The following is a 26,771-nucleotide window of genomic DNA, read 5'->3' as shown; positions in this document are numbered from 1 at the left end:
GTTTGAAAAATATCGTTGCCTGCTTTTAAACCCTTTTTTCAGGGACTCTAATAAAACCCTGACATTGAGTATGTATGAAAACTAGCATTTTTCAACTGTCATATGCTTTTAGAAGAAAAATTCACCTTAACTTTTAATTTGTTTTTCACCAAAATTCTACAGTAAATTTCATGTGACAACTTCTTATATATCTTACCAGGGCCAGCCTGGATAGCTCCGTTGGTTAGAGCCTGGTGCTGATAATGCCATGGTTGCAGGTTCAATCCCTATGCAGCTGAATATTCCTGCATAGGCAATCCTCGGGATCCCTTCCACCTCTAGACCAGCCTTTCTCAAGCTGTGGGTCCCCAGATGTTGTTGAACTACAACTCCCATCACCCCTAGCTAGCAAGGCCAGAACTCAGGAGTGATGGGAGTTGTAGTCCAACAACATCTGGGGACCCACAGGTTGAGAACCGCTGGACTAGACGATCCTCAGGATCCCTTCCAGCTCTATGATTCTAGGGTGACAAAAAAGATGATAAAGCAGGATGCAGATTTAGTGATAACAATGAGCAAATGCTAATGTTTAGAATATATGCATGTTTAGAAATGATCCCTGCAATTTCAAATAGAATTTATTTATTTATTTACTGAATTAATATACCGCCCTATACCCGGGGGTCTCAGTGCAATGTATCTCACCATAATAAGGAACTCTGTGACAAAGTGAACTCTTTTGTCTTTCTATTTAAACTTGGACTGAGACTGGATAATCATTCAAAAAGCCCACTCTTTCAGATACATAACACAGGGCATATGGTCACCCTAAAACTTACATTTCCAGGACTGCTAATTAAATGGGCTACCCAAACTCAAAAGCACACCTGTTCAAATGCAGTGGCATTTCATTCTCTCTCTGATACATATACTGAAGATCAGTGGAAACGATGTGTGTGAATTGAGCAGGATAAATCAGAATTTCACCACCACCACATGCACACCAATCCTGAAGCTTCTGTATTTGTAACTCACCAACATTTTCAACATAAGGAATGTCATAATTGTTCATTGGCAATTATTAGGTCGGTACACTAGTCATCTAAAGATGGATTGGTTGATTAACTAGTGGGAGCTAATTTTAATCTCTAAATTGAAGGTATGGGGTTTCCGTGTCTTCTTACTATTTTGGTTCTGATGGAAAAATTCTCTTTCAAGAAAGGGTTTGTTATATTAATCTGTAAGTTGCTTTGCATTTCTTTCCATATTTTAAGGCACTTAAGACTCAAGTTAATGCCAAAAAGGGAGTGGCCTGATCTTTGTTTAATTCTTGCTAGTTTATGGTCAGTTTGGAAGTGCATTATTCCACTTCTGCAGGCAGATCACAGCCAACTTGTAAGGAAACATTATCAAAAAATGCTTGTCATATTCACCTTTTGCATAAGTCTGATGGTGTTGATTTTGTTATGGCTTTCCAATGAACAATAGATAGGTGGTTGCTGTACAGTGGTACCTCGGGTTACATATGCTTCAGGTTACAGACTCCACTAACCCAGAAACAGTACCGCGGGTTAAGAACTTTGCTTCAGGATGAGAACAGAAATCGTGCTCTGGTGGCGCAGCAGCAGCAGCAGGAGGCCCCACTAGCTAAAGTGGTGCTTCAGGTTAAGAACAGTTTCAGGTTACCACAGGTACCACTGTATTTGCAATTTGTGAGTTGTGTCCTACTCCATCAGGTTTGCACTTTTCATAGTTCCTCTAGAAGAGTTTGAGTCTTTGGTGACATCTGTGGTCAAAAGTGGCTTTTTCCAGGTTCGCTGGGTGCACAAACTACAGCTTCTCTTAACCTATGGGGATTGGGATTTGGGGATACATGGTCCAATAACTTCCACATTCAAATACTGCAGTATGCTCTATAGTGTTGGTGCCTGAAAAGTGTTTAAAACTTGCAGCTGAGGATTCTCACGAGTAGCTGGGCATCTCAGCCTCTGCTTAAAAGCTTGGTGGATAGGTGGGGAAACTTGTTGGAACAACTTTGCAGCTCCTGTGGAGTCTTGCAATGCTTGCTCCTGATCTTCAACTTGTGAACCCTGGCCCTGCTTCCTAGATTGGACTTGTTCCTGCTAGCCCTTAGCCTTGTAAGAGCTCTGTACTGTTTTGGTCTCTTTCCATGTCTGTACAGTTAATGGGCTTTAATAAAGCATCACTTCATCACTTAGAAGTCAGTGCACCTGCTGTCATGTTTTGGGACACTTTGGACTAAATGGCACCACAGCATTTTAACTCCACATACGCTATGAATTGGAAGGGTCAGAAGTGTGGTGCAAGAAGTGAAGTTTGTCTTTTTCTTAGTGTGTTCCAGATTTTTGTTTTTTAATCACTTATGCCAAAAGCTTCTATTTGTATTGGAAGGGAAACTCCCATGGGCTTTCAGCCCAGCTTGAGGCGGGGATTTTTGACAAGATTGTGGTGGAGAAAGTGTTATTTCTCTCCACCTGCTGACATCTTGGTGCTGCTTCGTGGCTATTTACATTTTGGAGGAACATACACATCAGTTGTTGACATGCATCTAATGTCATAGCCATGTCTACATTGGTCCTTAGAGTTGTTGCGTTGTCAATGGATTGTACTAGAGCACAAATTTCCCTGTGTGCTTCGCTAGGGGAATGAAAGCAGTCCAAAGGTCTCAGACAATGCTGCTTCCAAAGTAAAGCACTTCAGAGAGTAGTGTGTCCAGATCCAAAGGCGGTACATGAAGGGAGGTTGTAACGATGTTATTTGGAGAGACAGATGTAACACCCAAGCTAAAGACTTTGGTCATCACTGGCCTAGACCAATCATGCCCACGTGCATACCTATTGAATAAAGTGCAATCTTTTGCATGTGGTGTAAAAACCGGAAACACTGTAAACACGATACACACTGTAATGGATCACAGAATGTCAAGCAGGCTGAGCAGTCTCTTTGTGCAGTTTTCCTTTGATAAATGGGATTTGCAGTTTTATAGCTCCATGTAACTTTTGCTGTAAAGTTTATTTCTTGTAGGATCAGAATATATATGGAAAAGGGGTACATTTGAAATGCACCTCCTCTGATTCCATCTAGGAGACCTGATTACATGCCTGTCTGTACAAAAATATATTTATACCTTCTCCAAGTAGCTTATTTTTCACTTGCAGTCAATATGCTTTCATTTACCTTATGGAAGAAAGGCAACTTGTAGTCTCTTCTTGATCCTTGGACACTGCACAATGCCTTACGTTCACTCGCCATGTGCGAAGAACAAGGCCTCTCTTTAATTTTTCTTGCTTTTGACTGTTTCTCAAAGACAAATTGCAGTGTCTCTGAGGACACTTGTAGACTAGAGCAAAGTAGCCAACACAAACACTACAGTACGTTCTTGTATCCCCAACTGAAGCCCTAGATTTTGCAGGGGTGTTTCGTTGCTTCATTTCCTTCAGGAGCTAGAAGCCGGGCAGTGAGAGGATGGCAGCTTTTAAAAAGGTTGCCTTTGAATAAATAAGTGCTTGTGCAAGGGGGACCTGGTAATGCACGTAGTGAGTAGTTGGGATTGCTGAGCCTTCCAAGCCCTTTTCAGATAACTAATAGGGAAATGAATGCACAAGGGCATAGGGAAGTACACATGATATATGATACCTGGGCATTGCTCTGCATCATCAGGAGCCATACCTATTCAGGTTCCCTGGTTGCACAAGAGGTGTCTAATCATGTAGAATATATTTAGAGCAGGAGCAGCCTGCCACCATGATTCTTCCCCCCTCACACAGATGTATTACATTTATATCATATTAACATAGGAGGCTGCCTTAACTTAAATAAGGCCAAAGGGCCATTTAGCTCTGTTCACACCTGCAGTGGCTTTCCAAGGTGTCATTCAGGGGACATTCTCGCCTCTACCTGGAGATGCTAGGGAGTGTACCTGGGACTTCCTAAATGCAAGGTGGATACTCTTCTACTGAGCTGCTGTTCTTCCCCATCTTTTCTCCAGAGAAATAAAGGTGGCTTGATTGCCACCTTGCTTATCCCATTTTATTCCCGTAACAGTGTTAACGTAAATTGGAATAGAGTATAGGGATTGGGTCACCCAATGATTTTAATGGTATGATTGGTTTTTTAACCTAGGTCTTGACAGGTTTCCCAAGTCCTACTCCAACACTCTAACCCCTGCTTTATACTGGCTGACGCCACACTTGGGGGGCCCTATATTTATTTATTTTTCAGCCCAACAGTCCATGTGGTCTGGGCAGCTGCCATCTAAATTGCACACAATATTTCAGAGCAATGCTGTTTTGTGGGGGCATTGTGGAAAATTAAAAGGCAGGCTAGATCCAGCTTGCTGCAACCGTCAAATAAATCCTGGCGAACTTTGCTGATAGACAAGGGGACTCACCAGAGCACACCTTGCCCCGGGCTGTAGAAAACCTAGGTCTGTTTGGGTACAACGCTATTTGGAAAAATTATCTAGGCAGTGCATCTGATCCAGGAAATGCTACACATTTGTTCTTTCCTACTCCCACATGCTCCTCTCTTGACTTTATGTGAGAGGAGTCTGAGGTCTGCACTTGAAAGAGGATCCCCAGGAGAAATTTCTGTTTAGCTTTTGCACCATGTGTAAGTGGCATTGCTGTTATCAGGCAGAAAAAATACTTTAATGGTCAATAATCCTGTACTCCAGTTGGAGCAAATGGTTGAAAACCAAAATATTTTTAAGGGGAGAGAGAGCATGCTCAGACTATGTTATGTAGTCAGGGCGATAGCATTTAACTTAGCATGCAGAATCCTCCAGCATACTGCCTTTATGCTGTGGTGTCAATCAGAGATTGGAATGTTTATGCACAGACAATGGAGCCCGGATTTCTTTGCTTACAGATGCTTGGAGGGGTTTTTTGTTTCATTCTTTTTTTAAAAAAAAACAACAACATCCACACTCTCCTGGTGCAATTATCTCCCGAGGAGTGAGATGCATGACACTGTTTATAGGATATGTTGTGAAGTTTCAAGTAATAAGTGGGTGTGAAAAGAAAGAAAAAAATCCAGCATTTAAACGATATACGTTTATTGCTGGTGGTCTGTGTCAAATTTCTCCCTAAGGAATTGCATCCCTCCTTTGTGTTTTGAAATGAGTGATGGGACCACCCCCACCCCCTTTTGCCTTCTCTGCTATGCTATGCTTCCATTTAATTAGTTCTGCTGATTTATCCCCTACTAGTTAATGTTGCATGCCTAAATATGAAGTCTCAGGTGTGGGAGGACGGATTGTCTGATGAGTTGTGTTCCATTCTCATTAAGGCTGGTGTCGCCTCTTTTCCAAGCAGACTTTCCCATGGAGGATGCCTCCTTGCACTTCGTCTGCCTTCAAGCCCTGCCTGTGTTTTAAAATAAAAATATATGGCCAATTAAGTTTCATGTTCAGTTAGTATTATCACGAGTTTCCATCGCTTGGTGGAGCCTCTGCCAATGGGGCAGAGAATGCTGGAGTGTAAGTGACTAACCTTTTTAGTCACAAGGCCCATCAATCATTTTCTGTTGTGGGTTTAAGTCTGCCACAGCAAGGAGACCCCTCCTGAGGTTGCATTAGAGCTTACAATAGTGGGGCTGCTTGACTGACAGCCATTGAGAAAGGGGTTCTGATAGGCTCAGTGAGCCGAATCTGGAAATGGAGAATTGGGGACAAATGCTTGCTTCAAGTTGTCGTGCATTATAGATGATGTGCTCAGTCCCACTGCTGATTGATGAGGGACAGGGATACGGCCTTTCATGGTGCTGGGTAGGATCATCTGGACTGTCACTTAATACGAGCTCTCTGTTAAGTTACAAACAGAAACAGAGCAGCGTCAAATAATGTTAGAGATTAGGGCCGGCAGCCATGTCTTTATCTCTGCTTCAGAAGTGCAGGTGAGTTGGACTAAAACAGGCCTGCTGTTCTGTGCCTTGGGACGGGACCTCTCTTGAACGGAAAGGAGATGAAAGAAACGTAGTAATGTTTATTGAAGGGAAGAAAGCAAGCCGATTAGCTTTGCTGATTTTCTGAAGAAAACCTGGGCCTTTCCAACCATTAGGGCATGTACTCACCGAAACCCCGTATATAAGGAGAGATGGATTTAAGCGACGTCTCTCTTTAAATGCTCCCAGGAAAGGATATCTGCCATACTTCACAAGAGACATACTGCTGAACAGGGAATGAAGAAGTTATGGATTTGAACACCCCTTTTAGAGGGCTTCTTCTAAAGAGGTTCAAAATGCTTTTTTTCTGGATCAATTGTTTGGTTGTAAGTCATAGAATAATAGATTTGTAGAGTTGGAAGGGACCACAAGCGTCATCTAGTATAACCCAAGTCACTTTGGGTTGCCCTGAGCAAGATAAAGTGGAATAATAATAATAATAATAATAATAATAGAAGAAGAAAATAATGAGCTGTAAAGAAAACAGAAGCATCTCTGGAAGATGGCTGTGCAGCAAACCATAAAATACAGCTAGCACTAAATCTTGGAGAAGGAAAACCAAGCGCATTGCCATTGAAAAATATCGGTATCATTTTCAAAAAGCAACATCCAGCTATAAGAACAGTTTTCTGTTCTGTCTTATGTATATTTAATCAAATGCAAGCTGAGCTTTAAACTAGGTTTCTCTCTCTCTCTCTCTCTCTCATTCTTTCCTCTCCCCACCCCCCTTTTTTATCCCTTTCATTATCCAGAGCTTGAAAATTAAGGAACAGAAGCATTTGCACGAGGTTTTAACTGCAGTATTGGACAGATACAATGAATCATTATTGCATTGCATTTATATGGACTGTGCTTGGCACTGAGCTGTTAAGGAGCCACTGTACTACTGTCAAATCCCCAAGGTTCAGAGGACGTGTACAGCAGGAGCGGAAAAATATCAGGCCAAACATTATCCTTGTACTCACAGATGACCAAGACGTGGAGCTGGGTAAGTCTGTTGAAATTTACTGCATAATTTCACTCAGTCCTCTTTGGTTGTTTTTTAAAGATCACTTTCTGCTCTGTAAATGATCCTTAGCATATTTGCCTTTCCTGCACATTATTATACTTACTTGACAGATTTGTAAATCGTGCTCCAAGGGGGGAGGGGAATCAATTTTCTCACTGCATTTGATAATTGATTCCCATTTTGTTGAGAAGTACATTGCAGAATCAATATATGTTAATACTTCAGCAACCTCTGATTAAATGAAACACTTTCTGTTATTGCGTGCGGCAAGTCATGTTTGGAAAAGAAGGAAGCTGCCTGTCAACAGCAGCTAATTTTGCTAATAATGGTCCATTTTCCAACAGCATTTAAGCATTTGAAGTACTGTATCATGGAAGCATAGAGGAGAAGCCACTTAGGAAACGAGACAAGAACTGTTACTGATTTTATCCAATGAGAACAACCATAGGAAACCCCTGACTCCACCCAAATATGATTATATCAAGTGCCACCTAGTGAATAAACTATATAATGCACAACGTCCATACATAGTGTGTATTCAACATTCTATTACTTTTACACTACTAATTTCGTACAATTTGCGCACATCTTTATAATAAGCTGGACAATGATACTATACAGGCTATTACTGAAGTTTATCTTTCATGCAGCATGTTACGTATTATTGCTGCAACAGAAGACCTCTCAGGAATGCAGTTGCATGCTACTTTATTTGTACAGTGTTCTGGAGAATAGGTTGTACTTACTTGGGGCAAACTTTCTCAAGGCAAATCTAAAAAAAAATGTGGTATAAACACTGACAATTGGGAAACACTGGCCTGCGAGAGCTCCATTTGGAGAACAGCCTTTACCAAAGGTGTCATAGATTTCGAAGATGCTCAAACTCAGGATGAAAGGGAGAAACGTGCTAAGAGGAAGGTACATTTGGCAAACTCCCACCTTGCTCAACTCCTGCCTGGAAACCTCTGTCCCTACTGTGGAAGGATGTGTGGATCCAGAACTGGCCTCCACAGTCGCTTACGGAGTCACTGTTAAGACTTTGTTCATGGAAGACAACCTTACTTGGCTACGAGTAATTGCCAAAGAAGAAGAAGAAATCCTAGGATCAGAGGCACCAGCTTGCAAGAGTGATGGGAGGGGGGTAAGGTTCTCATAAAGGATGCTATTTTAGCAAGAATTCCCTTGCCCTCCAATAGGTATAGCCAGTACTGGCATAGGGATGTCTACTGTCAGAGGTGCCAGCTTGCAAGGGCGATGGAGAGGATAACATCACTCATGTGATGTCCCAGTGTTGTGAGGAGCTGGGGGCCACCCTACTCCTACAATTTCCTCCAAGGGGAAGAAACAACTCTTAGTTCAAACCAGCAGTCATGGCTTCCTTCTTTCCAAGCAAACCATGAGTGTTGATTTGCTCACAAAGCTAAGCCAACCCTGATGTATGTTCTTTTCCAGCTGGGAAAAGGGAGGAGCAAAGAGGTTATGATTGAGAAGAACTGTATGTATTAATAAGCTGCTTGTTCGCAGTAAGCCATAGCTTATTTTTAACTACGGCTTTCCACAATGCGTGAACCAATTCTGTGTATCTTCCAGGAGACTAAAATCTTGTTTTCATAAAATAAAACTTTAACCTCTGTGAACAAACCGTCTCTTCAACCACAGCTTGCACCCTTGTAGCGGCAAATATCTTTGGTGAAGTAAAACATTTAATTTAGTTGAAAATAGAACTTGGCAAATTTATAGACGAATGATCCACATGGCTGTATGGCTCTTGAAGGTAATGCCACGTGTGTGAACCCACTGCAGGAGTACTAACTGGGTTTGTTGATATCCAATAAGCTATAGCTCCTGATACAGCTCTTTTTTGTTTTTTAGGTTCTTTGCAAGTGATGAATAAAACCAGGAAGATAATGGAAAATGGAGGTGCCACTTTTGTCAATGCATTTGTCACGACCCCAATGTGCTGTCCATCTCGTTCCTCGATGTTGACAGGAAAATATGTTCACAACCACAATGTTTATACCAACAATGAAAATTGTTCTTCTCCTTCCTGGCAAGCAACACATGAACCACGTACCTTTGCAGTGTATCTGAACAACACTGGGTATAGGACTGGTAAGTTTCCACACATACACCCCTTCAAAATCTTTGATTAAAAAATAACCTTGCTTTTTTATGTTCTTTAAAATGCCATCAGGGTTATTGTTGGAAGGCATGTGTCACAGCAACCTTGCTTGAAACAAGAGCTGGGTCTTGTTGCTGCCTAAATGGGAAACCAGAGAGAACCTATGCATAGCAGTTTGAGTTAAAATAATAGAATCATAGAGTTGCAGAGTTGCAGGAGACCTCTAGGGTCATCTAGTCCAATCCCCTGCAACGCTGGAATCTCAACTAAAGCATACAGAACAGATGGTCATCCACCTCTGCTTAAAAGCCTCCAATGAAGGAGACTCTCCACCACCTTCCAAGTAGTCCATTTCACGGTCGAACAGCTCTTAACCATCAGAAAGTTATTCCTGATGTTATGTCAGAATCTTCTTTCTTGTAACTTGAATCCATTGGTTCAGGTCCTACGCTTGAGACAGGAGAAAGCAAGCTTGTTCCACCTTGCATGTGACAGCCCTTTCAATATTTGAAGATGGCAGTGCTTGAGAGAGACCTAAACCAGGGATGTGGAAGCCGTGGCTCTCCACATATTGTTGAAATACACCTCCCATCACCCCTGACTATTGGGCATGCTGATTGTGGCTTATGGGCGTTGAAGTCCAACTACATCTAGAGGGCCACAGGTTCCCCATCCCTGCTATCAGCCTGCCATGGCAGGCAGATAAAGGTTTGTGTTCAGGGGCAGGATACCTCTGAGGGCTGCTGCGTTTATGGATTGCTGGAAGCTTTTAAAAGCATATGGCTGGTCATTGTCGGAAATGAACTACTAGTCTATATCAACCTTTTGGTCTGATCTTTCAAGGTACCTCTTATGTTCTTAAGGCAGTAACAAACAACAGTGGAAAGATGTGAACAGGTCAGGCAGAACAGATTTCTTTGGACGGCAGTGTCTGATTCCCTTTCTGAAATTGACTTGTTTAAGTCTCAGCCGCAAAATGTGCTAACTTGAAAGTTTAAGAAGGGTTCTCCTGTACAATGGTACCTCGGGTTACATACGGTTCAGGTTACAGACTCCGCTAACCCAGAAATAGTACCTCGGGTTAAGAACTTTGCTTCAGGATGAGAACAGAAATCGTGCTCCTGCGGCATGGCAGTAGCAGGAGGCCCCATTAGCTAAAGTGGTGCTTCAGGTTAAGAACAGTTTCACGTTAAGAACAGACCTCCAGAACAAATTAAGTACTTAACCCGAGGTACCACTGTACTGACTTTGCCAGTGGAATTTCTGTGAAGTGTTGAGCCGGGGGTGGGGATGAAGCTGTCCACACACCACTACTGCTGCTGCTGCTGCTGCTGCTGCTGCTGCTGCTGCTGCTGCTTCTTCTTCTTCTTCTTCTTCTTCTTCTTCCTCTTCTTCTTCTTCCATGCTTTTCCTACCTGCGACAAGGAGTTTAATACTTTTCCAAGGCAGATCTGAATAACTGTTGACAAACGTTGCATGGAGCCTTTCTTATTTTATAACACGTATAATGATAGAAAAACTTCACTTTGTACTGGAGATCTGTTTCATGCATTATGCTGTCTTCATGGCTGTCACTGAGGAGAAAAAATACCATACAGATGCCTTCTATGTGGGAAGCCCTTTGCAAATCGGCTCCAATGTGGCTCAAGCCAATTGTAAACACATTAGCAAAAGTCTTATGTTGGCTGAAAGACATTTTGCTTGTATGGGTTAAACTGGCCTGAGTGTTATGGGATCTTCATATGATGTCCTGTGTGGAAGAATACTTATTAATATAGCAGATTGCTTCCATTATAAAACAAACAAACAAACTACATATTAATATAACAGATTGTTCCCATTGTAACTTATGAAGCAGGCCAACTTATGCAGGGGACTACTTACTAGAACACTATTGGATTTTAGTTTGGTTTTGTCCTCACTGCCATAACTTTTGTTGAGAAAATATTTGTATACTTAAAAGCACAGGGGGTGGACCTGTGGCTTCCATATTGTGTTGGACTACTTTATTTGTTATTTCATTATTAAGCTGTTTTTCATTTTTTGAAAAAGTCACAGAGCTGTTTATTGAAAGAGCAATACTATTAAAATCTCCGGAACGAGGTTATCAGCTCCAAACAGCAGTGACATAATACAGCTAATCATCTGTCCAATAGATTAGAAGTCTCAAGGGACTGTGTAAAACAGCATCAAAGACCCATAACTAGCAAAACTGCATGCTCCATGCATCCTCCATGCAGAGTGCTATTGCAGTAATCAAGATGTAAAATTTCTAGGGCATAGAACACTGTAGTAAGGCTATTTTGGTCCAGGAATGGCCATAGCTTACCAGAAAGTCGTAGCTGGACATAGGTGTTCCTATCAGCTCCAGCCAGCCAGAACAGCCAATGGCACTGCCAGCATCTGGAGGGTAGCCATTGGCTACCTCTCAACCAGGCATACAGCTGTATATACACAGATGATCATGGATAATTGCTTTTACTTAACTGAAACACTAAAATAGCTTGTATTGACCAAAGTTGTTGTAGTCTACTCAAGCATCATTTACAGTCACAGACCAGGATATCGTACTTAAAAGAGTTCAAAATGCTTAGCAAACCCAACCATGGAAAGGTTGCAGGTGGGCAACTGAGATAGAGTGACTTGCCTAAGGCCAGCTACTGAATTCATGGCAGAAGAGAGAGTCAAACCAGAGACTTGTAGCTCAGTCTCTTAGCCGATATTCTACAAGCACCAACTCCTCTCCACTGCCCAGTCTTCCTGCATCTCTTTCTCTATTATACTCTTTCCCTCCCAACTCACATTATTCAACTTAACATACACTCAACAGCTACATTCAGTTGCTATGCTATATAAACTCCACTTGGCATAAATAGTCTCTCAAGTACTGAATGCCTCTTCCTTGAAGGACGTTGGCATTTGTTCTGTTCTGTTGGTATGCTCTGTTTTCTCCGTTACCTGGTTGCTGGGAATCACAAGAGGGGAGAGCACTGCTGTGGACATAGGAACGTAAAAAGAACCCTGCTGGATAAGGCCAGTGGCTCACCTAGTCCAGAATCCTGTTCTCCTGGTGGCCAACCAGATCCTGTAGGAAACCCACAACAGGTCCCCATGGACATGTTTTGATCCAGAGCCCATTGTGTTTATGTGGTCTTATGTCAAGAACTCCATTGAAATTAGTCGGGCAGTTCCTGGGGAGAGGAATCCCCCAGTGTTATGCCCCTACAAATAGCTGGAGCAAGCCAAACTTGGGGAGTTTGGGGGGCATGGAGTGGCTTCTACAAGTCACTTTTAAAAAAGAAACACACAAGCACTTGTTTCAAAGGAGTATGCCTGTGATTGAAGCAATTATGAGAACTGCGGGCCGGTGTTTAGGAGTGTTGCAATTAAAGGGTCTCCTGGGGAATCAGACACATTATCACAGACGGCTTGTGTGTGCAGACACTGGAATGACATTGGAAAGTCTGATTTCGTTTGAAACACACTACGTGGAAAAGCAACCACGACCCATTAGCGGCTAAAAAAAAAAAGTCTAAAAACTCTAGGATTGTAGCCAACTAAATTCCACTCAGAGTAGACCCTGCCTCCACCTAGTTCCAGATACAGGCATTGCCCAAACTTGCAGTTCAGTCTTTCAGCATTGGTGCCGGAACAGCATCATCCACCACATATCATGACGTCAGGCTAGCTTAGGGAGCACAGTGCAGGCTGCAAGGCACACTGCTCTGTCCTCAAACACCTCACCACCAGTTATCACCACTTGGCCCCTGTCACCTGATGTACCTTCCTAATGATAGGCACAGCCCTGCTAAACGTAGGATATTACTGAGCTATGCCATTTTATTTTATGCTTTCCTTTGAGACTCCTCAATCAGCTGCTTAGGAAAACGTAAGCAGAGCAAGTTTAAGGAAGCGCAGTGTAATTCTTCCTTGACCAATTCCTCATTTGTCACCAAATGCTTCTTATTTGTCTGGGTATCAAGTATAATAATTGTTCACCTTGAGAAGGATTGCTGTTTACACAAGCTCAATTAGGCATAGTCAAAGAGACTGCCATTATTCTGAGCTGGCAAAGTATGTTACATGTGCTTAAACAATGGCACTGTGTCCTGGGAACAGTTAGCAAAACTGCCAGTATTGCAGATAAAATCTGTCTCATTAAAATGCAAAAATCTACATTTATCTTTGCTATTATCCCTGTGGGCACCATTAGATACAATAATGAAAAGATGTTCCCTGAAATGGTATTACTTTTTAATGAGACATTTTATTCACTCAGCTGTACTTCGTATTTTATTAATTATACAAACAGAAATGGCTTCCTAATTCTCATTGCTTCTGTTTCTAAATATGTATGTTGCCTGTGGCTATCATGAATAGATTTCAGACATGAGCAAGGAAAAAAGCTTCACAGTTGCAACCGGTTGGAGCATGTAGATAGGGTTTTGTTTGTTTTAATGAGCCAAGTGTAAAAGAAGAAGAAAAACAAAAGAGAATACTATACTACAAATGTGGAAAATTTCAAAGCCCAATGCAGGATGCTGGTTAGGCCTATTGCTCACAAGACGCTCGTACACTGTCCTGTGCATTATTACCTGTTTTTAAGCTATCTAGTGGGAAAGTGACTTTCTTTTTCATTTACGTAAGTAAAAGGATGGCTGTCTTTACATCATCATTGATTTGGTGTACAGCATTTATTTATTTGTGAAAATATTTACAGATCACCCTCGTATGGATGGATCAGTTCCACTCTGCCCCAACCTGGCTGCCACTTTCTCCCACTCCAGCCATGTTTCAATATGTGGCACCAATGCCTGTCCTGGGAGGGCAGCTGCAAAGCCTCCACAGTGCTTGCTCCTTGGCTGCATAGCCTCCACAGTGCTGGCCACTCTTGCAGTATAGTAGGAATAAGAGATTCTTATTGGACTGGATATGATGAGAATAAAGAAAGAAATCAAAGTGGTTTGTGCAGTGGAATTTGCTGCCAAGGAGTGTGGTGGAGTCTCCTTCTTTGGAGGTCTTTAAGCAGAGGCTTGACAACCATATGTCAGGAGTGCTCTGATGGTGTTTCCTGCTTGGCAGGGGGTTGGACTCGATGGCCCTTGTGGGTCTCTTCCAACTCTATGATTCTATGATTCAGTACAAAAGGGCTAGAGAAATAATCAGGAATTTAAAGAACAGAGGTGTTTTGTCCTGACAATTAAGTACTTGGCATTTTGTTTTAGTTCAAAAAATTATTTATATTGGTAACCCCATCACATCATGATGATGATTTTGTTTTGATGCTAGGGTCAGTTTTTCTCCACTTGTCCTGATTTCAGTCCACAACAAATCCAACCTCTCCTGAAGGGAGCATGTATTTTTGTCCCATCAGGGCAGTGAACGTGGTCCACTCCTTTATCTTCAGCTATAAGGTAAATTTTTGTAGGGATGGAGGAGAGGACTATCAGTGGCTGCTAGCCAGGAAGGCTATGCACTATTTCCACAATTGGAGACAGCTTCTGATGGAAACCGTGGGAGGGGTGAATGCTCTTGTGCTCATGTTTGGCTCACTGGTTTCTCACAGGCATCTGGTTGTCCACTGTGAGAACAGGATGCTGGACTAGGATGCTGGACTAGGATGCTGGACTAGGATGCTGGACTAGGATGCTGGACTAGATCTAGCAGGCTGTTCTTATGATCTTCCAGTTTTGAACCTGGATTTCCCCAGGCTAATCTGGTACCTGCTATTTGGAAGGAAAATGTCCCCATGTTTTCTTAGCTCTGGAAGAATATGGCTCATTGAATTAACACCAGATTAATGGCTGTTTGAAAAGGCGAGGTGGTTTTATTTCATTTCCCTCCATCTGGTAATTAAAGCTACAGCCACTTAGGCAAATCAGGAAGTGGATGAAATCTGAGAATCACTGTGTCTGCGCATGGAAAGTCATTTAGAAGAGCAGCGCTATGAGGAATTCCTGTCTCAGTACTCTGGTAGTAGCTGAACTCTCTTTCTGCTCTTAAACACTTCTGAGCTGGGAAACCTGTAGCAGTAACTTTGGAAAGTTCCAGTTAGCTCTATAAAAGTCTGGACCATGTTACCTAAATATTAAGTTTTGAGGCCACCTGCTCACCTACCTGTCTGACAATGAATTATGTTAATAGGGACTTATATTGGCAGTGGAGAATCTTTTTCATCCGGAAGGGCAATCTACCGAAGGCCACATGCCTGTGGTGGGCGGAGCTAGAGGCAAAAGTGGGCGGAGCAATGAACATTATTTTTACCTTTGTATAGTGGGCTAGTTTCTACGTAGACTTATGTAATCATCTCTGTCCTCCATCTAGGCAAACAAGAAGCATTGTCAGAATTCAATGATATATTCCAGGCAGGCACACAAGGAAGGTACAAAGTAGGGCTACTAAGGATTGAGGCCTAAAGAGAGGGGACTGTTTTGGGTGCCAAGTAGAGACGCAGTGTGGCGTAACGGTTAGAGTGTTGGACTAGGACCTGGGAGGTGTGGATTCAAATCCCCACTCCACCATCAAGCTCGCTGGGTGACCTTGGGCCAGGCACCATCCCTTAGCCCAGGCGTGCCCAAACTTTTTTCAAAGAGTGCCAGTTTTGATGAAGTGAACGTGTGTGAGGATGAAATGGGGAGGAAGAAAGATCCATGTGTACCCCCTTGAGATCCTTGGAAGATAAAGGTGGTATAAAAATGTAATAAAGAAATATAAAATAAATAGAGAGGCCTGAAGGGTCCCATTTGGTCCCTGGGCCTGAGGTTCCCCATCACTTACTTAAATTAACAAAGGTGTAGTTAAAGATAAAATACTTCAAACATATGGTTTCTAGCTGTGTCTAAACTGTGGGCTTTGAAAAAACAACAGTTGTTTGCTGTAAATTAATCAACGTATTCTGCCAATCTACTGCACTTCCTGGTATTTCTACTGTACTTCTGTTTGTAAACTGCTTTGAAAAATAAATGAATAAATACAAATGTCTATTTATCCATGAATTTTGGGTGTGACCCAGACCAAGGATCAATGCCCAGGAGTGCGACCAAACCTACATTTCCTCTTTCTCTTTTCACAGCTTTTTTCGGGAAATACCTCAATGAATACAATGGCAGCTACATTCCTCCTGGCTGGCGAGAGTGGGTTGGATTAATCAAGAACTCTCGTTTCTATAACTATACTATTTGCCGCAATGGCCTCAAAGAGAAGCACGGCTTTGATTATGCAAAGGTATTGCACAGACATGTTTCCATAGTATTAGGTGTTATCTGTAAAACTCCCCTTTTTTTCATCATGCTAGAAGAATTAATGTTATGTTCAAGATCTCTCGTTTTCTGCCCACCCATGGCCTTAAATCTTGTGTTCTGATCTGTAGGGTTAGAACTCCTTTGAAATGTAACTGCGTTCACAGAACGGAAAAGCCCATTCAGCGCTGCTGTGAATTTGTAATGGATCCCACCCCCCCTCAAATTAAATGTGATTTAATTAGGATTTGTGTTCTCTGATACTCTTCAGAGTTTTTTTCTATAGAAAAGAAGTACATGCATTTATTAAATACTTTAAGGATATTATTGTATTTTTAAAACACCCTTGAACTCAAAAAGCTGGTTGAGCTTTAGGTGGGAGAAGAAGTTACCTGGAAATCGGGGTAGAATACTTTCAGTGAATTCCCCCTTTATCGCTCCTGTATTGCTACTCCTCAACCATATTTTGAACTTATAGGAGTTTGAGGAGTTATTTGGGGAGTTCCGTGGGGTCAGTTAATTTGTAGGTTCTTCGTGTTGTAAAACTTATCACAGCTGTTCAGGTTGCCCCAACAGTGTTGTGCAAAATGCACTCGGCCTCCTTTCAGTGTTTGCTTTTGCAGCTGTTCAGGAATTTGTATCCACATTGTTTGATTGATTAGTCGTGCCTGGAAGTGTTTGAATCTGCACACATTGTCTTGGAACTCTTCCTTGGAGCTCACACCCATTCGTTGGGCCAAAAATGGAATGCTTAGAGTTGGCAGGTGGCTTAATTATTGAGTTTCCGTCTTTACATTTTTTGTTCCTTCCTCTTTCTTGCAGATTTTCACTTTACTACCTTGGTTCTCCATTAAGCTAGGGGTGTTGTTGTTGGTTGGGGGTTGGCAAGGGGCTACTTTGACAATAGCAGCTGCACTGCTGCTCTAAACTATGCAATTTAAAAAGAAGACTCCCTGATGGTTAGATGTGTTCGTGCACATTTTAAAAGTTATTTAAAATATTTTATAAGTTGCTCTTCGTCTGATTCTAGGGCAGCATGGAAACACTGTGTGTGTGTGTGTGTGTGTGTGTGTGTGTGTAAGTAAGTAAGTAAACAAATAAGCAATTAAAACCATTATGTATGAGATGGCTTAGACAATGTTAAATGGCAGTATGAATTAAAATGTTTTAACCTTGCACCAAAATGATTGCAGTGTGGTTGCCAGGCAAGCCTTTCTAAGAGGGCATTCTAAAGTCAAGGTGTCAATACTGAAAGAGCCATCTCCTGTGGCCAAATAATGCTCTTCTGCCAGAGAAGGCAATTGGAGGAGAACTTCAACAGCTCTTAAGAAATGAGCAGGATGATTCTTATTGTAACAAGAACACAGATAGCATGACTTGTGAATCTGAGCTATGATCTAGGTCAGGCTTCCTCAAACTCGGACCCCCAGATGTTTTTGGCCTACAACTCCCATGATCCCTAGCTAGCAGGAGCAGTGGTCAGGGATGATGGGAATTGTAGTTTCAAAACATCTGGAGGGCCAAGGTTGAGGAAGCCTGATCTAGGTGGATATTCCTGGTTCAGATCTCACTTTCATAAACTCATTATGTTGCCATAGCGTGGTTTGCCATTTTCAGTGACAGCTTTCAGCCAGTGGTTGCATTTGGGCAGTTCCACAAAATCACTGTTTATTGTGTTGAGAGCAATATTCTGCAAGCCTTGGTCTCATGCACTTCCCCAATTCCTTTCTGTGGTGCAGTTGTCAATAATAATAATAATAATAATAATAATAATAATAATAATAATAATACACCGCCCATCTGACCGGGTTTCTGGCTGGAAAGAGGCATTTTCTCTTTCCCATTAAACACAGCTTGTTATGCAGATCAGCAGACTTGTTTACTGTTAGCTATGGGTTGTGTCCAATGCTAGTCCAACTCAGAGTAAGTCCATTGAAATGAAGTGAATCTTAAGTTAGTCATGTTCATTTACTTCAGTGAGTCTACTCTGACTATGGCTAGCATTTGTTTAAACAGCTGTGCCTAACAATCACTGTATGTCAGTTTGGACAAACTAAGCTATGGTAAATGGGAAACTCCTTGCAGCTGCACCAAAGGAAGGGGGAGTGTATGAGTCACTGTGGCTTGTTCTTGTCACACTAAACTATGGCTACATCTGAACTAGGCCATTTTGAAAAGGGCAAGTAATAACCTTAAAAAAAAATTGTATATAAAATAGACAAAGTGTATTCCGTTTGTGCATTATTGCAGTACCGAATCATTGTATTGTGGTTGGGTCAGAAAGACCTGTGTTCAGTTCCTTCCTCATCTCTGAATTTACTGTCTTAAGCCACCCTTTCCTCTGTTCTTGCTTTGCCTTGACACCTTTTGCCTCCGTTCTCCCTTGCTATCCTGTTTGTTAATCCTTCCCAGAACACAGCTGTTCATCTGGGCACAGACTTGACTTTGGAACGGAATTGTAATTCTGGTCTTTGGGAATTGTGTCTGTGTCTTTAGCCCAGCTTTTGAAACTGGAGCCTGAGAGAAACCGTGTTTGTTTCATAGCTCACCCTAGCAGAATGAAACACTGTGATATGGTCTGGTATAAGCGATGCACTTGGCAATTCTTGTTTTTGTGTTGAATGTTTGTTTCAGGACTATTTCACAGATTTGATCACTAACGACAGCATTAATTATTTCAAAATGTCTAAGAGGATGTATCCCCATAGACCTATAATGATGGTGATCAGCCACGCGGCTCCCCATGGCCCTGAAGACTCTGCACCACAGTTCTCTGAGCTCTATCCAAATGCTTCCCAGCACATGTAAGTTAAACATTGCACCATGACTATGCTGATGATTTGACTGCTGCTTAAATGCCCCTGCATAAAACATGACATCGGAGGGGCTTTTTCTTAATTGTGTATCATGCCGCTAGATGTCAGGATGACAGCTCATGATTTTCTTTGCAGAGGTTGTATCTGTTGGAGGTCTCTGCCTCTTTGGTGACTATAGGAGAACCTCGGAGGCTTCTGTGTAGGGTGATATGTACCAGATGTTTCCGCTATTTTGCAGGTTCTCTTCCTATTTTTCTGCCCTGGTCCGTCAGATAGATGGGCTGCTAACTTACGCACACTTCTGGAGTAAGCACCATTGCACTCTATTATAATAATCTTATAATCTAAGAATATGTGTACAGTAGTACCTTGGTTCCCAAATGCCTTAGTTGTCGAACAAACTGGCTCCTGAATGCCGCAAACTTGGAAAGAAGTGTTCCAGTTTGCAAACATTTTCCAGAAGCTAAACATCCGACGTGGCTTCTGTGGCTTCTGATTAAGTGCAGAAAACTCCTGCAGCCGATCGGAAGCTGCGCCTTGGTTTTCGAACGGTTTCGGGAGTTGAACAGACTCCAGGAACAGATTAAGTTCAAGAACCAAGGCACCACTGTGTAGGATTATAGATGTTTAAATGAATGGTGGGTGCCTTTTGTCTCTAGGGTAAATGCACGTGCAGATCCACAGTATATATTTAAAGCATACTTAAAACTCATGGTTTCCTGGGAACTGTAGTTTGTTAAGGGTGCTGGGGTTATGGTTTCCAGGATTCTGTGGATGAAGTCATGTGCTTTATCAGCGTGCATTGAATATGCTTCAAATGGATAGTGTGAGTCTGCCCCCAAGGCACTATGCAATTGTACAGATGGCCATTTCACATGCTGCAGCTCCTGGGAGTCTGCATGTTTGTGCATTGCTTTACAGCTCAGAAGACAGTGGCCGATACGTTATCATCTGGCTGGAAACTAGTGTCCAGGTTCCTTTCCCAGCCTGATAAAAGTTTCTGTGACCTTGGTGTCACAGGTGCAGAGCGGGAAGGCTTCCCTTTCCTTGTGCATCAGATTATTATTGTATGTTCTTTCTTAGGGACATAGGATGCTGCATTTATACCAGGGCTGCTTATTTGTCAATCTAGGCCAGGGCTGTCTAATCTGACTAGCAGAAGATGCTATCCAGGGTCTCAGGGAAATGTCTCCCACCAACCGCTCGCTACCTGAGCCTTTTAACAGGAGTTGCCAGGGATTGAAGAACATACGACTTTCTGCATGTGTGTAAGGGGGTGGTATCAGAGGCTTTTAAGCTTCCTATATGATGTTCAACAGAAGTTACCCTTTGGCATTTAATCCTACTGTACATTTGAATGTGTGACGACTGATTTTAGCAAGAATGAGGAAGCATTTGCTGCTGGGCACCATCCGATCTGCCGTTAACTTTCAATAGTGATACCACCTGAGGTGGAAGAATGGATTGTATAGTTTTAGGTTGTAGCTGTGAATCACTTTTTAAAATGCTAATTACATTTTGAAATCTCCCTGCCCGTGGAAACTGGCACAACAAGAGAGCGGGTTGATAATTTATCTTTGATGTTATAGGGGTTTTTCCACTTTGTAGGAAGCTCTTTTTTTAAAAAAAAAAAAGATTTCAGAATTGCACACTCATGTAGTTTGAAGTGGTACAGTTCACTTTATCGCTTCAGAATTCTGCGCCCTCATCATACTTCATGCGTAGGTTTATCCTGGAGGTGAATGCAAACCAGAGTTTAACCTGTGGTTAGAAAGCAAGTTTCCTACAGTGACCTGAGGCAAGACACTGTGAGCATTAAACATGACACACACATAACTGTAACCACCCTGAATGCTGCAAAAGAAAAGAGAGAGGAATTTGAGCAGGAGAAAGCAGGATAACACAAAGGGACACTTCTGATCATAGGCTTAGGAGAGTTACAAATATTTGGTCTCCACTGAGCCTTGTGTTAAGGAGGTTTGTGTCTGGCAGCTCTGGAAACATGTTTTGTCCTGAATGCCGAGACAAATTGGACTCGCCCCCCCCCCCCCCCCGCCCAAGCAAAGCAACTTGTGCTTAACTTTTGTGATGTTGGGATATTATGGGAATGTCAAAACGGTGAGGGATTAGGAGGCTCCCACCACAGAGCAGGGCCATGGTGCTGCCTGAGGGCATGCCAGTATTGCAAGTCATAGCAAACATAAATTATTTCTCTTGGAAACAATACATACCTACCAGGTATCAACATAGCAGTGTAAACAACAACAACACTTTTTGTGTCTCTTCTTCAAGAAGTGACTGTCATTTTCTCCTTTAAAGATCTCACTGAAGGAAAGGTGCTTGATTTGCTCCTTCTCATATTTAGGTGTGCAGGTTGAATGTAAAATTTAGCTCCTCAAGTGACACTGGTCTCCTTTTTTGAGGGTGGATAGGGGGATTCAAAAAAATTGTATGCATTCTCCGTGTTAGGAAGTTGCCGTGTTAGGAATGTTATGTATGAGAAATATTTAGTTTTATGTGTATTTAGACTAAAAAAAAGCTTCACAAAGATTTTATCAGTGTGTATAACGTGCAAATACATCTAGTTATGTAAGGTGCAGCTGATTTTTCAAAGGCAACCAAGTGAAAACATGCAACATACATTAAACTGTAAGAACAAGTATGAGGCAAAGCAATAGGAAAAACCACCGAAGAATTGTTATTCAATGTAATGTATGTTCTGGCTGTAATCCTAAGTGAAGTTTCTGTTGGCACAGCTCTGATTAAGTCAGTGGGGCTCTGCCAGAACAAGTGGATTTCAGCATAGAATCCCATTCTTAAATTGTCTGCAGAAGGCAAGATCAAGGCCTACAGTCTATTTTGAGAATTGCCATTGGCTAGGGAAATATACCCTGAAATTGTTTGAAAAGGGATGTGTGGGTGTGTAATGGTGTCATAAGTGCCTAAATCAAGTGTGCGAGTCTAATAAAGAATGTGACTGTTATTGCTCTTTCTTCCCTTGGGGATCACCCTTAGATCCACGATACAGCAGGTACTTGCTAATTATTCTGTTTCCCTCTTAAACTGAACATGTATTTGTGTTGAGAGAGGCCTCTGCATATGTGTCTCTGGAGAATCACTGCCGATTCCGGTGTGCTGTATTGGTTAAGCTATTTGGTCTGAAGCAGATTCTTACATCTAGTTTAACATTATTTGACAGGGCTTAATCATGGAGAGAAACTTATTGTGTCTTTTGCCTCTAGTGGAATATTTAAATGTGTGCTTGCTGTAATGGAAACCTCTTGGACTAATCACTTTCAGTTTTGGTCCCTTGATGTTTCTGGAAATGCTGTGAAATCATACCGTTGGCTGTATTTCTGATCCTAAGAGACCATTCTTAGGGTGTTTTCACTCATGACACTAGGCTAGGAGTGCTTCTTAATCTAGAATGAATCATTTCTCAAAGCTGCTAATAGAAAGTGGAATGTGATGTTTGGACAATCAAGTGTACATTTTAGCCCTCGTAGGATGTTTATGGGATATGCATCCCAGTTTAGAATCACTTCATTTAGACTTCAGTCCTATACTACCGACTGATCTCAGTGGAACTTGCTTCTAAGTAGAAATGTACAGGATTGCACTGAACAGGTAACTTACAAACCAGTTTCAGACCTTTCTGGTGGTGCTAATGATTTTTAGCTTGATGCTGGGTATGATCCTATGCATGAGTCCCAGGTCAATGAAATCCTGCTTAGGTCAATTTGGTCTCTAGAGGGGTGTCTTGAAATCCATTACTAGCTCCAGATGCCCCATTAAGCTTTGTGGGTGTCTGAACTACAGCGTCTCCCTCAACCTCCCCATGCTGCATGGCAAACTGCTTTTGAAATCTGGGATGCAACAGTGTTGTGTGGGTTTGCTCTTCGGTGAAAAATAAGGACAACATCCTGCTGAGCTCATGCAGAACTTCCGTTCTTTTCCTTTTCATGTGGAACTTTCAATGTCTCTAAAGTATTTCTCTGGATTTTAAACATAGAAGGCTTAATGAAGGGAGCAGATGAGTTTATTAAAGGCTGGGGAAGCAATTATAAGAGTAATGTCGTAGTAAAGAATCTGGCTTTCTTTCTGCATGTGCAAACACTTCTTTTTGGATCACAGATGGAGCCTGGACCCTGGGTAGTAGCTCCTTCACAGAGAGTACAATCACATCCAGCATAGGCAGTTGCACTGGTGGAGGAAGAGGAGTGCAGGAGGAGCGCACTGCCCCCAGCAGTGCGATACCGGCAGCGTGCCATCGCGGCTGCCCCTGCCTGCGCTGGGCCCCCCACCCCTGCAGGTGGCATGCCACGCCCCCAGGATGCATGCCACGTCCTTGTGGGTGGTGCGTCCCACCCCCAGGGTGTACACCAGCCCCGCTCCCGCCTTCTCTCCGCTCCCTGTTCTGGATCATGAAGCTCCGCCACTGGGCAGTTGATCTGTCTCCCACCGCAAGAACCACCCACCCCTCAGGCCTCTGTCTTTCCAAGATTCGAGATCATTTCGATCTGGGGGCTCTCCTGCCTCAGATTTAATGTAGAAATGAATAAATAAATATGTTGTAGGAGCAAAGCAGGTAAAGATACTACAGGGAATTGACGAAATCTGTCTATGTAAAGGAAATGGTGGTGGTGTACAAGCAAAAGTTTTCTGTTCAAAAATACTGTGTCGTGTTGTAATGTAAACACATTCAATGCTATTCAGCATTGGACTACATTTTTTCTCTGCAGAAGGAAAAAACCAGGAACAATAGTCACATAGATGTGAGGAGCACAATTACGTATGTTATAGGATATGACACCGTCTTCTAATCATGTTAAAAGAAAATGAAAATTTGTGTGATCTGGGTATTCTTTCCCAGACACCTGCTTATTGTGATGAAGGGCTTCAGAAACATCTCAGAGTTAATGCATAGAATACTGGAGTTGTAACTGGGTCAGATCCCAGATCTGCAGTGTGTACAGCTGGATTTGCTTAGTTGCTATTGCTTAATCTTACCTCTTGATTTATGAAAATGTATTTTCTTTTATCACATTTTTTTTCAAAGATCCTGTTATGCTAAGCTTGCAAATCAGGCATCTTACGGGCAAAGGGTGCAGGTATTAACAAGAGAAATGAACTTTTGGAAGCTTCTAAACTATCATCTCTCTCTTTTTTTTAGAACTCCCAGTTACAACTATGCACCAAATATGGATAAGCATTGGATCATGCAATATACAGGTCCCATGCTTCCTATCCACATGGAATTCACGAATACCTTGCAGCGCAAACGACTTCAAACTTTGCTGTCAGTTGATGACTCCATGGAAAGGGTGAGCAAAATGAAAATCCTGAAAACAATTTTTTAGCCTTCCACTCTCTTTAATCCTGCTGCTGTCATGAGCCCCTTAGTAATTTTGTGTTCATGGAAGGCAATCTTACTTGGCTACGAGTGATCGCCAAAGGAGAAAGAAGAAGTTAGCAGAATAATGAATCCCTGTCCCAGAATACAGTATTTCCCACATTGGTGTTAACCCCAAAGAGGCACTTCCCCCTCTTTCTTTCCCTGGTTCATACTTCTCTGTTGAAAGGGGGAGGAACAAAGGGGGTGAGGAAGAGATAGGTCTTTCCCATCATAAAGGAGATGTCTGCCCAGAATTCTGCAGCTCTTTGTACGAGGGGAAATGGCATAGAATGATGTGGTATTATTTATAACACTAACAAGCAATTCTGAAGAAGCAACCGTATCCAGGAAATCTTTCAGCAGTTTGGCAGAGTTAGACTGCGTTTTAATTTGTGTTCTGTAGTTTATTTTCTTAACTTGACTATGACCTTTTCTCAAAAGGAGATTTACTCCTCTGGAATGGTGAGAAGGCGGCTTTGGATACAGATATTACTTGCCTTAGAGTTCCCTGGACAAATATCTGAATTGCACATCTATAACCATGCACGACTGCCATAAGAAGTCCTTTTCTATTTTTAAATGTGGCAAAAAGTAATTCCATTTTTGATAGGAAAAGACTGAATTGGATTTAGCAAATGGAGAGAATATAAAGATATATACCATGTGGTTGAGCTCATTCGTTTGGATCCAGAGGAGCTATATCTATTGGCAGATGCGTCCACAAATCCAACCCACTGGCTTGAATCTTCTGGAGCAATTCATTCCGCAGGCACCATTTCTGTGAAATGCTGACAATAATGTTGCGCTGTCTTTTTGGTACAGCACATGGTAGGCAGGTAGAAGGTTCCCTGGCATCTTCATGGATAGGAAATCTCTAATGGAAGGTCTGGGAAAGATCTTCACTTGAGGCCTTGATCAGCTACCTCTCATCTAGAGTAGAGGATACTTGGTGTTCTTAGAAGGAATAATGGTCTAAGACATATCCATGTGGCTCCATAACCACACGAGAGGAAGACTTTTCAGTAGCAAATGATTTACAACTGCCTTTGTCCATCCTCTGCTATTGAGACAGATACAGTTACAACAGTGGTCACTCACTGTACAGGACATTTGCAGTGGACATATATTGTGTGAAACCCACAAGCTCTCTCAAAAACCCTAATAAACTACAATATGAAAAGTTGCTGACTTGGTGGTTTTGGTTCAACACCGAAATGCAACCGTATTAGATCGTTTGTATATAATCGCTTGCATATGCCTGCTGTGTGCGTGATAGATTTGACTTAGCATTATTTCCATATTTACTTTTCTATTTATTCTGTTTCAGTTATATCACATGCTAGTGGAGACTGGCGAACTGGAGAATACCTACATTATTTACACTGCTGACCATGGTTACCATATTGGGCAGTTTGGACTGGTCAAAGGGAAGTCAATGCCATATGACTTTGACATCCGCGTCCCTTTCTTTATTCGTGGTCCAAGTGTAGAGCCGGGATCAGTGTACGTTCTTCTATGTCTGCAGCACAGCTGTTGTACCTAATGTAAAATATTTGTAAGCACATTTGATTGTCATTCTTAAGTGGCTGGTTTTTATTTCAACAAGATTATTGCAAAGCATTGGCTATGAAGATCAAACCTACCCCCCTCCCTTTTACATATATATAGAGAGAGAGAAAGCACGCTTGCTAAAAGGTATAATGGAGCTCCTTCATTGTTTTATTATAGCCCTGTGCAGTTCTTCTTTTGTGGCTTGCTGCTAAAGAGTTATTAGGGTCATGTGAAGATATATTGTACTCATGGTGGCGTCTCAGGCTACATAAATATAGATTTTGTGATGAGTCTACTGGCAAGAGAAGAATCTCTGCTTCATATCATTGCTTAACTTAGACTCATATTTAAAAAATGTCTTGATACAGTATTAGCATGTTCCTGCTAATTGCACAGTTCTGGAAGGGGAACTTTGAGATTTCACTCCTATTATATATAGTTTGACATCAAAGTGCTACACTGGAAGTAATTGCCGTTCAAATTCTACAAGGATGTGAAAGGTTGCTTCCAACGTGCCTAATATAACTCTGACCTTTTCTTGTAATTTTGCAGAATATCTCAGTTAGTACTGAATATTGACCTTGCTCCAACAGTTTTGGATATTGCAGGACTTGACACGCCTCCTGATATGGATGGCAAATCTATTCTAAAACTGCTGGACCTTGAAAAAGCAGGAAACAGGTGAGTTAAAGCTCTT

At 42.0% G+C, this 26,771-nt stretch overlaps 1 protein-coding gene across 12 annotated transcripts in view; it reads left to right on the top strand.

Annotated features, from left to right (window-relative positions):
* SULF1 (sulfatase 1) overlaps positions 1-26,771 on the top strand; it is a 116,330-nt gene that overhangs the window by 59,072 nt on the left and 30,487 nt on the right. For 11 of the 12 annotated variants that reach the window (XM_083450992.1, XM_083450986.1, XM_083450991.1 and 8 more), the window contains exons 3-9: positions 6,696-6,931; positions 8,825-9,064; positions 16,147-16,298; positions 18,947-19,116; positions 24,302-24,452; positions 25,851-26,026; positions 26,627-26,755. In XM_083450992.1, the coding sequence (XP_083307118.1) occupies positions 6,760-6,931; positions 8,825-9,064; positions 16,147-16,298; positions 18,947-19,116; positions 24,302-24,452; positions 25,851-26,026; positions 26,627-26,755 (1,190 nt within the window). In that variant the 5' untranslated portion in view covers positions 6,696-6,759. Of the gene's footprint in view, positions 1-6,695; positions 6,932-8,824; positions 9,065-15,367; positions 15,457-16,146; positions 16,299-18,946; positions 19,117-24,301; positions 24,453-25,850; positions 26,027-26,626; positions 26,756-26,771 lie in introns of those variants that run through there. The other variant, XM_083450993.1, reaches the window with a different exon arrangement.

This window comes from Podarcis tiliguerta (assembly GCF_965153285.1).
Source record: "Podarcis tiliguerta genome assembly, chromosome: 7".
NCBI classification, from domain to species: Eukaryota; Metazoa; Chordata; class Lepidosauria; order Squamata; family Lacertidae; genus Podarcis; species Podarcis tiliguerta.
Note: the sequence above shows the minus strand (reverse complement) of the source record. Positions and strands in the feature narration are given on the sequence as shown.